Source organism: Hermetia illucens, chromosome 4 (assembly GCF_905115235.1).
Source record: "Hermetia illucens chromosome 4, iHerIll2.2.curated.20191125, whole genome shotgun sequence".
NCBI lineage: Eukaryota > Metazoa > Arthropoda > Insecta > Diptera > Stratiomyidae > Hermetia > Hermetia illucens.
Window position 1 is genome coordinate 55,643,576 of NC_051852.1, and position 13,959 is coordinate 55,657,534.

At 39.7% G+C, this 13,959-nt stretch overlaps 1 protein-coding gene across 18 annotated transcripts in view; it reads left to right on the plus strand.

Moving 5' to 3' along the window:
- Positions 1-13,959, plus strand: part of LOC119653637 (uncharacterized protein CG43867) — a 466,832-nt gene that overhangs the window by 439,753 nt on the left and 13,120 nt on the right. For 8 of the 18 annotated variants that reach the window (XR_005249729.1, XM_038058419.1, XM_038058420.1 and 5 more), the window contains 7 exons: positions 738-1,730; positions 1,794-2,028; positions 2,550-2,710; positions 2,772-3,194; positions 3,259-3,541; positions 3,599-3,711; positions 9,517-9,726. Coding sequence is in view for 17 of the 18 variants with exons in the window: in XM_038058419.1 (XP_037914347.1) it covers positions 738-1,730; positions 1,794-2,028; positions 2,550-2,710; positions 2,772-3,194; positions 3,259-3,541; positions 3,599-3,711; positions 9,517-9,726 (2,418 nt within the window). In the remaining variant the exon portion in view is untranslated. The remainder of the gene's footprint in view (positions 1-737; positions 1,731-1,793; positions 2,029-2,549; positions 2,711-2,771; positions 3,195-3,258; positions 3,542-3,598; positions 3,712-9,516; positions 9,727-13,959) is intronic. The other 10 variants (XM_038058422.1, XM_038058424.1, XM_038058429.1 and 7 more) reach the window with 4 other exon arrangements.

Consider the following 13,959-nt stretch of genomic DNA (forward strand, 5'->3'; position numbering starts at 1 on the left):
GTCGCAAAATGTTAAACACTAACAAAATCAAATTTTGCATTCTTCCTATTTGCATTGATGGGCAGAACTTGCTGCTTTATCCGAAGTCTAGAAACGCAGCATGCAGTCATCTCAACACCAATATCAAGTTGATATTCTTCCATGCTAAAGTTCTTCCTGTGTTGCTATCCGAGAGTAGAACTAGCTCCAAACCTTCGTCATCGTTTGAAGCGAGAAATAGAACATGTTTCCGATTTCATACGAAGAAACAGTTACCCTTGGACGTATTAATGATCATGCGGAAGTGGTAGCGAATGAGTCACACAAGGAACTTCGACAACTGCATTGCTGACTACGTCATTCGATGAAACCCACTATCCTTGGATGGCCGGCGAATGAATCGCTTTAGCCGCACATAGTGCAGAACAGTGGTGGACGAGGGCAAGCGTTTCGTGAAGCTGTGAAGGAAGCTTTGCGCAAACTGTATCTGGTAATCATATAATAAATAAAATTTTTGACATCCTATGCTACTTTGGAGAAACCGCTGGGTCCATTACTATTCTTGGTTTACTCAGAACTCATCTCCTGTCTTTGTTTGAAGTTAAATGAAGATAAATAGATAAATATTTACTTCATATTCTATATTTTTGGAGTTATTTAAACAGTTAGAAACTGCACATTAAATACTACCTTCTTTCCGTATTGTTACTACTAAATATAATGCACAAAAACTAGCTAAATATTTTTTTTTATTCTAGGTCCGGGCAATGGAACAACGACTAAGTGAATGGCCAAAAACGAATACATCAGGATCACCAAATCATCAGTCACAAAATACTGCTAGCATTTCGAACGATGCCGAGAAAACCATAACAAATCTGGAAATTCAAGTCGAAGAGCAAAAGCAATTACGCCTACAAGACGCGAAACAAGTGGAAGCGAAAGCTGCCAAAATCAAGGAGTGGGTCACAAACAAGCTTCGTGAACTGGAAGAACAAAATCAAGTGTTGCGCGAACAGAATGTAAAGTGCAACCAACAACTCGAAATATTGCGCAATCATATAGCCAGTAGTACCTCTGCACGACACAGTAGCATTCAACAACCAGTTCGTTCTAGTCTAAGCTTAGAAGTACAAGAATTTGGCGACAGTCCTGGAAATCGGCGGCGCAGCGAATCTTTAGAACCGCCTGAGAACCGGACGTTAGCTAAAAACTACCCATTGCACCAACACCGACGCAATCTCTCCATGGAGCCGCAGGAGCTGGCGCGCGATCTAGCGGAAGCGGTAGATGGGCTCAGTATCATTCCTATCCCTCGGGCACCTAGCCCCAACAATTCAGAAACGGATACACTTCATGATTATGCAGAGATTTACACTCCTTCCAGAGAGAAGCTTCCGCCGTGGATGAAGAATAACCCCCAGTTTCTACCAAGCGGTGGGAATTCGAGTACAACAACAACCACTACAACCAGTGACCTTGTAGGTGATGCCACAGCAGCAACCGCAGCTCGGCCTCCTACGCCACCGCTTCACAGGTTCCCAAGTTGGGAAGCAAAAATCTACCAAGTAGCGAACGATGGTCTTGCAGCGGGAGAAGATGCCGATGGTCAAGAATCTACAACGGCCAGTGCGGGAGGAGTAGGCGGAGGCGCAACAGTTCCTGGAAGTAATGCAAACAACCGGGGAGCACAAACTGCTAGTGGCGGGTTTTGTGATATTAGTGTACCCGTCTATGCCACTGTAAAAGGGGTAAGTTGTACTTTGCCGTACCTAAAATGACTCCTAACTTAATGATGCTATACCCAATTCCAGCGTGCTTCTCAAATACGTTCCATGCCATTCACCGGTGATTCAAGCGATGATTCCAGCGACGGTGAGGAGCATGCTGTGATGATGACACACAATTCGCACAACTCTTCAAGTACGGATAACACTGAAACAAGTACATCCGGTAGTGCTTCCAGTCCATCCAAAAGTCTAAAGACATCATCTAGTCTAAGTCCGGCAAAGCGTAGTGGTTCGGAAAGTCCTAAAAATAAGACTAGAGGTAGGATAGAGAATGTTGTTTGATTGCTAGTGTTGGTTTTTGGTAAAATTTGGGTACATGGTTTCATCAGAACATTTCATTGGATTTTAAGTTGATTTCAGCAATTGGAATTTGGTTTGCGTTGCTGGAAATTTATTCATGCAATTCATTTGAATATTTGATTCACGGGCCATATTTATGCATGTGGTAAAATTAATTAGGTTTTGGTATCAACCGCTAAGGGCTTTCAAACGTAAGCCGTTTTCAGGCAAAGTAGAATAAGCATTCATCCACCTGCCCTCCTCAAATATCCCGAAGTCAATCCATGTAATTTAGATGCATCCTTCGGATCTGCACTTCACTGCTTTGAACTGAACTATGCCATCCTTTTTCAAACTTTCAAAAGCATCACAGGCCGTGTGGGTTTTGGTATTTAATTACTCTGGTAAACTATTGCTTGGTAGCCAAGTTGGTGATAGATTAGGGGCTCCTTCCATTAGAGAATCATATTAAACTTCAAATCCATGTCCTATGTGGAAAAGTAATTTCAGATACTTCATTTGAATCAGGCATGTCTGACGATTATGCGATACCACCAGATGCTGTCTCCGAGTCAACCTGCATGGACGCCTCAATGCCGTCACTCTTGATGCGAGCCTCGTACGCCGATTCGCCCAATAAGAAGTTGGAATCTCTAGAGAAGGTAAGACAGAGGATTACTCCTAGAAATAATTACTTAACGTATTTCCTTTATATTCTTCTAGGTCGGACATTTAGCGAAACTGGGCGGTAAACTGAAAACTTGGCGGAAACGTTGGTTCGTCTTGAAGAACGGCACTCTCACCTATTGGAAGAGCCAGCATGACGTGAATCGGAAACCACAAGGGCAGATCATGTTGGATGAAGCTTGTCGGATTAATCGTGCCGATGGTGCATCTACTTTTGAAATTGATACAGGGAAGAAAACGTACTATTTGACGGCTGATTCTATTGCAACAATGGAGGATTGGATCAGGGTCTTGCAAAATGTCCAACGTCGTAATGCAACCAAACTTCTTCTAAGTAGAGAGGATCAGAAACCAACTGTACAAGGTTGGGTGACTAAAGTGAAAAACGGTCACGCCAAAAAATGTTGGTGTGTACTACTTGGTAAAATGTTCCTGTACTTTAAGGCTCCTGGAGAGACGGTAAGTTTTTCCTGCTTTAATTAGGTGAATTAGATCAATATTTTAAATGAACTTTAATTTGTAGAACCCATTGGGACAAATTAATATGCGTGACGCACGTGTCGAAGAAGTAGAACATGTTTCTGATTCAGATTCCGAAGAACGTGAAGATCCAGCACAAAGTCAGGCTCGACTGACGGTTGCAATTTATCCCGCCCATCAAGGTCCCACATATTTAATTCTACCCGGCAAACAAGAACGTGATAACTGGCTATATCATTTGACAGTAGTGTCAGGCGGCGGACCGAATGCTGGTACTCAGTACGAGCAATTAGTTCAAAAGCTAATGGAAACTGATGGAGATCCGAGTAAGCCTCTTCAAAAAATGTTTCACACGTTTGCTTTATTGATCTTAATCCTTGCAGATTGTGTATTATGGCGTCATCCTATCCTTCTACATACAAAAGACACAATCACATCACCTCTATCTTCACTACATTCTGAATTGTTGCAATCGGAAGCCATTAAACTATTCAAGGTAAGTTTCTTATCTTTAGGCGGGACAAGTTTGTGAAATGTTACATTAAAAGCCACCAACCCTGTGTGGACTGAGATCTCCGAATGAATTAGAATTCCACAGAACATTGATATAACGAATTTTTACCGGACCATTAAATATAAGCGAAAAACGCCATCAATCGAATATAACTTTACTCCCCGAGCCGAAATACAACCTGCCATCAGTCCCTGCACCATCAATAATTGCTTAGACTGACCTTCTAATCATATATTATAAAACAGTTTCATTTTATATTTACTCATTCCAATTCTAATTCTGTTGGATAATGAATGTGATATCAATTGAGTTAGATTATCTAGTATTACTTTACAATTGCTCTTAGTATCTCCGATCTCTAAAACTTTGCCTTGAAGTGAAAAGCGAGATAATTGATGATTGTATTTGATTTTCCACTCACCAAGTTTGATCACTAGTAGAAATAAGAGTATTTTTTTAATTTGAATTCCAATTTAGTTTGACTAATTTGTGGGATAACATATTTTATACTGGTTTAAGAAATTTTGCGTGGCGACTCAACTAATAAGAGCTTAAATCCGAACCTTGTGTGAGGCTTCCAAATTTATGACGAGTTACTTGTTGTTTTCAGTTTACTCTGAGTCATAAGCATCTTTTTAGATTTATTTCAATTCCAAATAAAACCCGGTGGAATATAAACAAAAAACTGTGTATTCTCGAACAATTCAGTTTCATCATTATCAAGTGTGCAACCGCCATATCTATGGTCTAGATCTGCCTTAGTAACCGATTTCAAACCGCCCAGGTGTGTGCGAAAATGCGCCAATTCGATATCCTTAGCAGCTGGCTGACGTGTTGACCTATGCCATCGCCCCATCAAAGAAAGGTTCTGCCACGTCTTCTTTTCCTATCATGGATATGATACGAATTAGATGACTCTCCCATCGCAGCCTATTGCCCCAGAATTTATCTACAACCTGCAATCGCTTATAGATTTTGTAGGCTACGGAATCGTCCGTCTTCCTGTACCGGTCCAACATTTTTGGGAAACTTCTTCTCTCGAACGAGAGATCAAATTTTTGTTCGCAAAAACCCTAAGTCTCCGAGGAATACATGAGGACTTTTCAGATAATTATCTTGCACAATGAAAGTTGGTTGGTTGGTGCGGCCACTCGAGCGAAACAGTTTTCGCAAGCCGAAATACGCTCTGCTGGCAACAATCGTGTAAGGTTTTCAGCATTATATCTGGTATCAGTGGTGATTTTCGATTCAATTGACCATTACTATTGAACAAATTCAAAATTTCGTATGCCTGCTTGATTTGAATGATCGCAATGTATTTATCGGGATGTTACTCGCATTATGTGAGTATCATCATCAGTTGAGTCGTCTTGAAGGAGATAGTGCCTGTGGCACTCACTTCAGTTTCGCGGGTCATTGTTTCCAAAGTCAGGTTAAGTTATTATAATATACCTATATGGTTGCCATTAACCAAGATATACGTCAACAATTCCTATCGCGATGTACTTCAGCTCCCTCCAGGACTTTACGAAAAGCTTGCACTTTTCCTCTAGGACAAATCATAATTCGGGCGTCCTGGAACAGTGAATTAATTTACATATTGCCTTTTCTCAATGTGTCTCCTATTGTCTGCACTTTTCGAAGGATTCCAATGTTTGATAATCACGTCTGTTTGTTCAATGTTTATAGAAACATTGTACGATTTTGCGTCATTGAATTTTATTCTCGGGTCAATGCTATCAGCCAATTGAAATTGCTTCACGCATTAACGCAACCTGGATGAAGTAGCGTTCTACAACTGGTGCTCTTTGTGATCGACGTATCAACGAACGTCTCAAATCTAAAATTCATTCGTCCTGTCGCCCTCTTTGGTGAGTGTTGGCCGACTATAAAAAAAATGAACGGCGTCTTGCAGTAATGGAGATGAAGATATTGCATTGGATTAGTGGCGTGACACGTTTTGATCACATCCGAAATGAGGATATCCAGATCAGGCATTTGATAAGGTTAAATGGCGAAACCGATCACGACGAACCGGCCCCACTTGTGAACGGGACAAAGGCTGAAGAAAAAGAAGAAGAAGATGCCAGATAGTCTTGAAGGCTCAGCGATGCCATAATGGAGGGCAAAGGTTTACTCAGTATCGCTGTGTCATCAGCAAAATTTAAGTAAACAGGTTTTCATTGGTAGGAAGAAGTTGCTATAACAAAGTCCCAAACTCATTATCTTCAAGAACTTTACTCGCTCACAGGAAATTAAACCGTTATGTTTAATAATATCCTCTGTTCTTAAGGACTCGTACACTAACAGGCAATGAGTGTTTAATTTTATAGATGAGGCCATCGTGCCAAACCTTGTCCATGACAAAAATGACTGAACAATATGCTCTGTGCGTTGTTGATTTTTTTGCGATTAAGCATATACTTGTTCAAACATTGTTTTTTCTCTAAAGCCAGGTTGATGGGATAAAATATTTTTCTTCATATCTAAGTATTGCTAAAGTATTGGGAGTAGAAGTTTTCAAACAAGTTTCAAGAGAATGGACAAAATGCTTATTTATTTCCAAGTTAGCAGCTTCGAATTATTTTCCTCCTTCGAGATCAGAGAGATTATCCGCAATAATTTTTAAGCTAGCTATTGGTTGAGTGGTGGGCTGAAATACAAATCCGGCCCCTTTTTCAGCATCTCTTCGGTCATCATCCGGCAAACGGATTGGTGACCCACAATACAATGATTCATTCAACCACAGTCCCTACGGTTACATGTCGGAGGAACCGTCTTTATTTAGCACTTAAAAGTAGGGCAGAAATATAATTTATGTATAACGATGAAGATCGTTTTTATAATATCGCACAGAAAACAGTCTGTGTTGAGAATACCATTAATTTTCCCTCATTCCACAAGCTCTTCAGCCAAGCCAACATGAAGGACGCATCAATAATGAGAAGAAAAAGTATCGGTGATAGAAAGCAACCTTGGTAAACTTCGCTTTGGATCTCGTCCACTCGAAAGTAGCTATCAGTTTCTTCGGAAAGTCCTTCCTGCGTCGAGCACTTGACATTGAGGAAACTCCTTGAATTTTATGAAAAGCAGATAGATCGAGGATCTAAACTCCGAACAAGCATTCGAGGTACTCTTCTATGCTTTCCAAGATTATTTTAGCTGATATTATTGCAGTAGCAAGGAAAACGCTAATATATCCTCTCCACTCCCTGCATTTAAGTCGGTTGCCTGTCGTGAAATCTCCCATTTCCTGGGAAAGAGCTCATATTCTCAGAATTTAAGTTTATTACGAGATGCAGCAAAAACTGCAAGAGCGGCAAAGAGCAATTTCGCGGAAAAAACATCAGTTTCACTCCGCCTGTGTGCATCGGTGACTTGGCATATTATCCATGAAATTCACAGAATATTACATGATTGAAGATCGTGGCGAAGTATTCCTTTCATCTCTTAACTGCTCGTCATCTTGGATGAGAAGTGTAACGTCCCTTACAGGACCATTAAAAGGCTCACCTGCAAGCTATTTTGATGCTCAGTAGTGGAATCATTGTCTTGTGGCATTAAGACCCCCAAGAAATGCGTTAATAACGTTGTTACGTAAATCGTACACAGATCCAAGTTGCCTGTAGAGCCCGTCTTTAATTAATAATAATAATCGTTGGCGCAACAATCCATATTGGATCAGGGCCTTGAAGTGTGTTAGAGCACTTCATTCAAGACCGTAACGGTACACTACAGAACACTGTAGGAGGCAATGTGGTCAGCATTGCGCTCGCCCGAGATTATTACCCTGATTTGACTCAGGTACTCATTCACAGCTGAGTCGACTGGTATCCGACGTCAAGTCACGATGCAAATCCTACTGCCACCAGCGAGATTTGAACCGCGGCCTTCCGTATGACAACCCAGTGCTCTAACCACTGAGCTATCCTCTATCGTCTTTAATTACATCATCCTTTTCTTTACAATGAACATGCAATAGAAGCGCGAATAGTCTTTCGCTGAAAAGATATGAAGTTTATAACATGTACTTTGATAGTTTTTATCAACCGCTCGCTCTTAAAGATTGATTTGCTGATCACCTTGCTGCCTAGTAATTTCTTTTTCTGGATTGCTACGATATTCAGTGTATGGTGCTCATCCTATTCAAGGAGCGTGTTCAGTTGCCGAGGTCTGTACGAGGGTTGCACCTTGCAGGATTCCCAAAAGTAGTTTATGTGGCCGTTTCCGCTGATCCTGTCCATTCTGGTTGACATTTCCAGTTTTTGGTCAGGATAGGTTGCAGGCCATTCGCTAGTAGTTGAGAAAATAGTGACTAGCACTCGTTACTAACGTCGTTAGTGCTATCCGTGCGGCTTCCTCGAATCTCATGTAAATATACTAAATATATTATGGTGGGGTCTTAAACGATGAGGAATCACCGTAGTTTCTATTTTGGCGCGATCTTATCATCTTCTTTAGCCTTCGATCCGTTCACAAGTGGGCGCGGCTCGTCATGAACGACTGCGTCATTTTGTACTATCATCGTATCAAGCCACCGACCGGCCTTCCGGTCGTTTACCATCGACCTCAATTGTTCAGACCAACTTTGGCAAGTAAATTCTCGTTAGCGCGAATTATATATATTAATTATGTGACCATACCATCGAAGGCGTCGCTTTCGCAATTTTTCCACGATCGGTGCAACCCCATATTGACCGTGGGTTCGGATTTCGGATGTGATCAAGGCATGTAACGCTATTAATCCAACGTGACATCTACGTCTCTATTATCGTGAGACGCCGTCCATTGTCTTATATAGTCGGTCGACACTTAGAACTATAGAGAGCGATAGGACGAACGACACTCCGGTAAATTTTAGATTTGAAACGTTCGTTGATACATCGATCACAAAAAATATCAGTTGTGGAACGCCACTTCATCCAGGTTGCGCTAATGTGTGAAGCAATTTCACAACGCAGTTCTCCATTAGCTAATAGCATTGAACCGAGAAATGTAAATCGCTCAGTTCTGGACAGGACGCTTCCACTGGCAGGGTGCTTGTTTCATTAGGATCGGTCGTCAAAAATTCAGTTTTATTCAGATTCTGACACCGTGTTGTATGAGGCGATCATTCCATTTTTGGGCAAGTTGCTCGAGACTGCTGGACGTTGGATGTCCCGTGTGACAGTGTTCATAACAAAAACAAAGAAGAGTGGTAAGAGGGCACTTCCTTGATGAACACCAACGAAGAGACAAAGCGATTTCAATACCCCCCTCAAACTTCGAACTTCATTTTGCGGATCATGGTAGAGCAATTTAACCTAGCCCACGTGTTTTTCTAAAACTAGGTGTTGTCGTAAAGGATACCAGATGAGTTCGTGTGGCACACGATCAAACGACTTTTCCAGATCCAGAAATGCAATGTAAAAAGGGCGATTTTTTTCACAAACACTTTGCAAGTCTTTGCACCGAGAAGTTTCTCGGCATCAGGTCAACCTACCTGTGGTGTGTACGCGATGAAGAAGTGAATAGTGCGATCAGCTGATACAATGGTGAGCTTCATCAGCCGGTCAGTAAATCGTTCGACTTCTTTAATGACATCGAAAAAACCCTTTGAGATGGCAATATCTGTCGCAGGCGGGGAGTCGTCTAAATAGACCAGACGACTTGAAATCATATATTTCAAATTAAAATACACATTTTTGAAAATCAATCAGATATTTATGATCATATGTTTTTGGCCATAGGACTTTTTTTCAGATATTTTTTTTTAATTGTCTTATTTTTTTCAATTTCTACTTTCAGTGTTGTCAACTTTTCATGTCGGTAGCAGTGAATCAACCAGGAATCGATTATCATGTCGTTTTGGCACAAAATGCTCTTCAACAATGCTTAGATATGCCTGAATTACAAACTGAACTGATTTGTGCATTGATCAAGCAAACATCACGACACACCGGACAGAAATTAGGTGTTGGGGTCCAGGTAAACAAGAAACTGGGCAAGCAAACGCGCGTAAGTTTTCAGTTGCACGCTTCTCTTAAAAACGAAATTGATTTATCATTTCAAATTAGTTTGAATATCATTTATCAATGATTGGACTAATATATTTAATTAATTTATATATTTTATATACTTTTAGTTGTATATACTAGTATACATGATAGAGATTGTTTAGTTGAATGATACTAACGTCGCATATTAAACGAGCCCATTTAATAAATTCTCTCAGACGCATGAAGCCAGGCATCAACATACTCCTACATGCCTAAAGAATTGTTGCAGATTACATTCCCACGATTGGAAGAAGATGATCTTAGCCGTGTTCATATCTTTTTGCTCCATATTTTCTTTTCTCATCCAGTTTCAATAATACCGTAGCTATTGTGATGCAAGATGCGCTGAACCACCGAACAGCTCTATTCAAAGGACGGTCTATCAAATGCGATAAATTCTATCCCCGCTTCAGATTTTTATAAACAAAGTCGTATTTTTCTATTCTATTCATTCAATACGCTTTCTATGGATCCAATTCGCCTGCTAACTGAAAATGTGAACTTTCTGCGCCCTTGTCATGAGTGACATGTTTTCCCAACTTTTTTTGAAATTTCAAGAAACAGGCGCTGATTTGTAGCAATCCTTTTTGCAGAAGGTCATATGAAAACAGGCGAGGATCCGTTCAAAAATGCAAAGTTTTTAGAAAAAATATTGATCTGATTGAAATTATGCGGTGTTTCCAACGATTAATTAATTGAAATAATAAAAACTTGTTGTTTCTTTTTCGATGCTGTGGATAATTATTCTTGCAAATACCGATATTTCGGGAACCACTTGTTAGCACTGATGAAGGGAATGTGTGATTGGTTCCCGAAATATCACTATTTGCAAGAATAAATAGGGAACAAGTGGTTCCCGAAATATCGGTATTTGCAAGAATAAATATCCACAGCAACGAAAAAGAAACAACAAGTTTTTATTATTTCAATTAAAATATTGATGTTATCACATTGAGGCTCCAGTATTCATGAGTTCAAAGAGTGTTGATATTACGATATTAATAACTCAGGCATAAAACTTGCAATCTTACATTTAATTGTCTTTTCAAATACGAAAGTAAACTAGGTCGTTTAAAACGGACGGAAACCAATTTCCAATCGAATGGTTACACTGAAATTTTACGAATATTATCATAAGAACTCCTCCGATTGTATGTTCAATCCCAGCAGCTTTGTCCATAATACATCTTTCGACCTTACCAAATATTTTCCTCCAAATTAGAATATTTTCCATTGGCTTGTTTTACTATGGCTCGTGCTTATTTCTAAGTGACAATTTTGAACACTTAGTATCTACAATCCCTAGTATGTGAATCATATCATCTTAGCTAAGTTTTTAATCGACTCTTGTCCTGAAGAGTCCTCCTAGTCCATGCAACCGTGAGTTATTAATTCCATTTTGAATTGTATTCTGTGTATTTTCTTCTGTTTTTCCATTTATGCTTACATTCAGTTTTAATTTGAAGTATAAGTGATACAGCCATTTGCTTAGCTCGTGCTTAGTGCCACAATTATTGAATATGTATTCTACTTAATATATTATCATCTAATATAAAACCTCACCAAACTCATGATAGTACACTTCTCATACACACGCAGTTATCAACTTGCTTGGAACTTCATTTCAATGCTTTTTTGGGTCTCATTGATAATTATAGTCTTGGCTTTTTCGAAATAGATTGTGTAAATATCTCGAGACGAGAGGTAGGGATCGAAAAACGATGTCCCACAGGCAAAGAAATTTGCATTTGCACGTTCTGGCTATTTTCAAAAATTTGGTTTTCAATGCATTAAAAAAGGAAAAAGCCACCTCTCGTCTTGTGGTTACGCACTTTTGCATGATGCTTATTATCCTTAAATAGTAATGAATGGCAGCGGTCGGAGATAAAAGATAAATAATTCGTGTTAAGTTATGAATGGTTTTTCCCGGATATTGCAGTAAATTTTCATTCATAGAATCAGTTTTTATGTAATTCTTCTCTATCACTTTATTATGTTTTAATTTTGCTAGAAATGTGTTATCTGTATATTAGATACAACATTTTTACAAATACTTAGACTTCATTAAGAAGCATACATTCCAATTTTACAGTGGACATTCTCAATTAGTTTCTGTTTTTAGTCATGGGAAGGATGTAATTCGCATGCTTCAAGGGGATGTTCATTTAGCGATGTAATTTCTCCCTTAGTCATTAAGAAATCTTAAAGATGCGTTTAAAGAAATTGCTTTAATTTACCTAATTACTGGTAGGAAATATTTCAAATTTAAAGAGAAGTGCTAACACTCCTTGAGCTAGGAGACACTTTGTAATATCGCTGTCATATCATACCTACTGGTGGCTTTAGGTTCCTGGTATTATCAGAAAGATTAATTAACTTGGCAAATCACCACGATTTGATGAGTGATATTTTTAGGTTTTCAAACTATTGTAATGACTACAGATTGGACATAAAAATCTAACTCAACAGTTCGTTGTTAACATCACGTTCAAAATATGTAATCACCATCCCTCTCCCGTGTCGTAAATTCCATCTTCAACTAAAAATACACGTTTCTGATCATGTCACATAGAATACTGATAATAGAAGGAATATAAAAATTGGGGAATACATAAAGTGTCAACAATGGGGTGTACTATATAGCTGAGTATCCGCAGCATTCGCCTTGAGACAAATAACACGCCATCTAAAATCGGGACATATCCATTGCAGGTAGCTGTAGGCCGGTAGATCCAAGATAATATGGGGGATTCAGATTTAGGCTCTGTAATTATTTTTACTTCTAATAAGAATCATTTATGACCAGTAGCCACGATGAAATGCCGGATTAGGTAGTAAAATTTTAAACAATTGTAACTCTGATGAAGATCAATTTTATTAGCCAAAATAAACACCAGCAGATTCGACCCATTTTCCAAACGAGAATAGAGCTTATGCCAATTTTGTAGAAGAAGATGATCTAGATCTATGTAGACGACTTGCGGTTTCGTCTAGAGCAGAGGTAACTCACCAGACGCTGCCTCTGCCTCTGCTCTAGGAGAAGCGTGACCGAAGTGGTTACTGAGCGTTGTTTCCCCCTTATAGATAATTCATAACACGTCATGGGTATGAATTATATTGATGTTTAAAACCGCCTAAGGTCGAGTGAATATGGTGGATGAGGCAGAGTCTGATTCTGCAATTGGTTTAATTTTCAGGCCGTTATTGTGGGTATATGCATGAGATCGCGCATTGTCATGAAGCAGTATCATTACTTCTTGGTTTACCAATCTAAGGAAGGATCGTTTCTGTTCGAGTGAGCAGGAAATGAACACTTCCATTCGAAACTCCATATTTTACTCAGAAGTTTATGTGCGATGCGCCTGCCCTTCAACCGCTCGTCAATCATCATTCATCGCATACACTTCAGCCTGAAAGACCGTTGTGTATTGTCCCAAAGGAAAAGCCCAATTCTCGTTTTGATTCGGGAGGTAGATTCCTGCTCCAGAACCATTTTCTGTCTTTGACCCATCGGTGTAGAAGACGTCTGTATATCCTGACACGCATTCTTCTGGTTTGTCCCAGTTTTTTCTCCGTTTCAAGATAACATCATACCTTCTACCAAACAGATGTATGGGGATCTGAGAATCCGAAGACATCGCGAAAACTAGATTCAGTTCTCCCAATGCCTCCTCCAATGCTTTGTGCCCCCCACGTCAATTATTTTCTCATAGATCTAATCGAATTAGTCTATGAGCTGCTCTCATTGCAGTGCTCTTAATAAACAAATCCAAGGGCTGCAAATTGAGTAATGCATTCAGAGCTGCGCCGGATGTGGTGCTCATGGCACCGGTGATACCCAGACACACAGTTCTTTGCAGTGTGGCTAGTTTACAGCGAAAACTCTTCTGTTTCATCTTATCCTACCACGCTACGGATGCATAAGCAAACATCGGCCTAATGATAGCAACATATATCCACATTACTACCTGAGGCTTTAGTCTCCATGTCGAGGCAAAGGTCCGCCTACACAGCTCTTAAGCTCGTTTCATCTTTACCTCTACATGTTTGTTCCAAAGAAGCTTCTTGTCTAGAATAACTCCCAGATATTTCACTTCTTCGGGGTTGAAGGGTTGTACCCTTCATCTCTGGAAGGCAAAGGCCATTCAGTTTCCTCCTTTTTGTAAATAATACCACTGTGGTTTTATTTGGA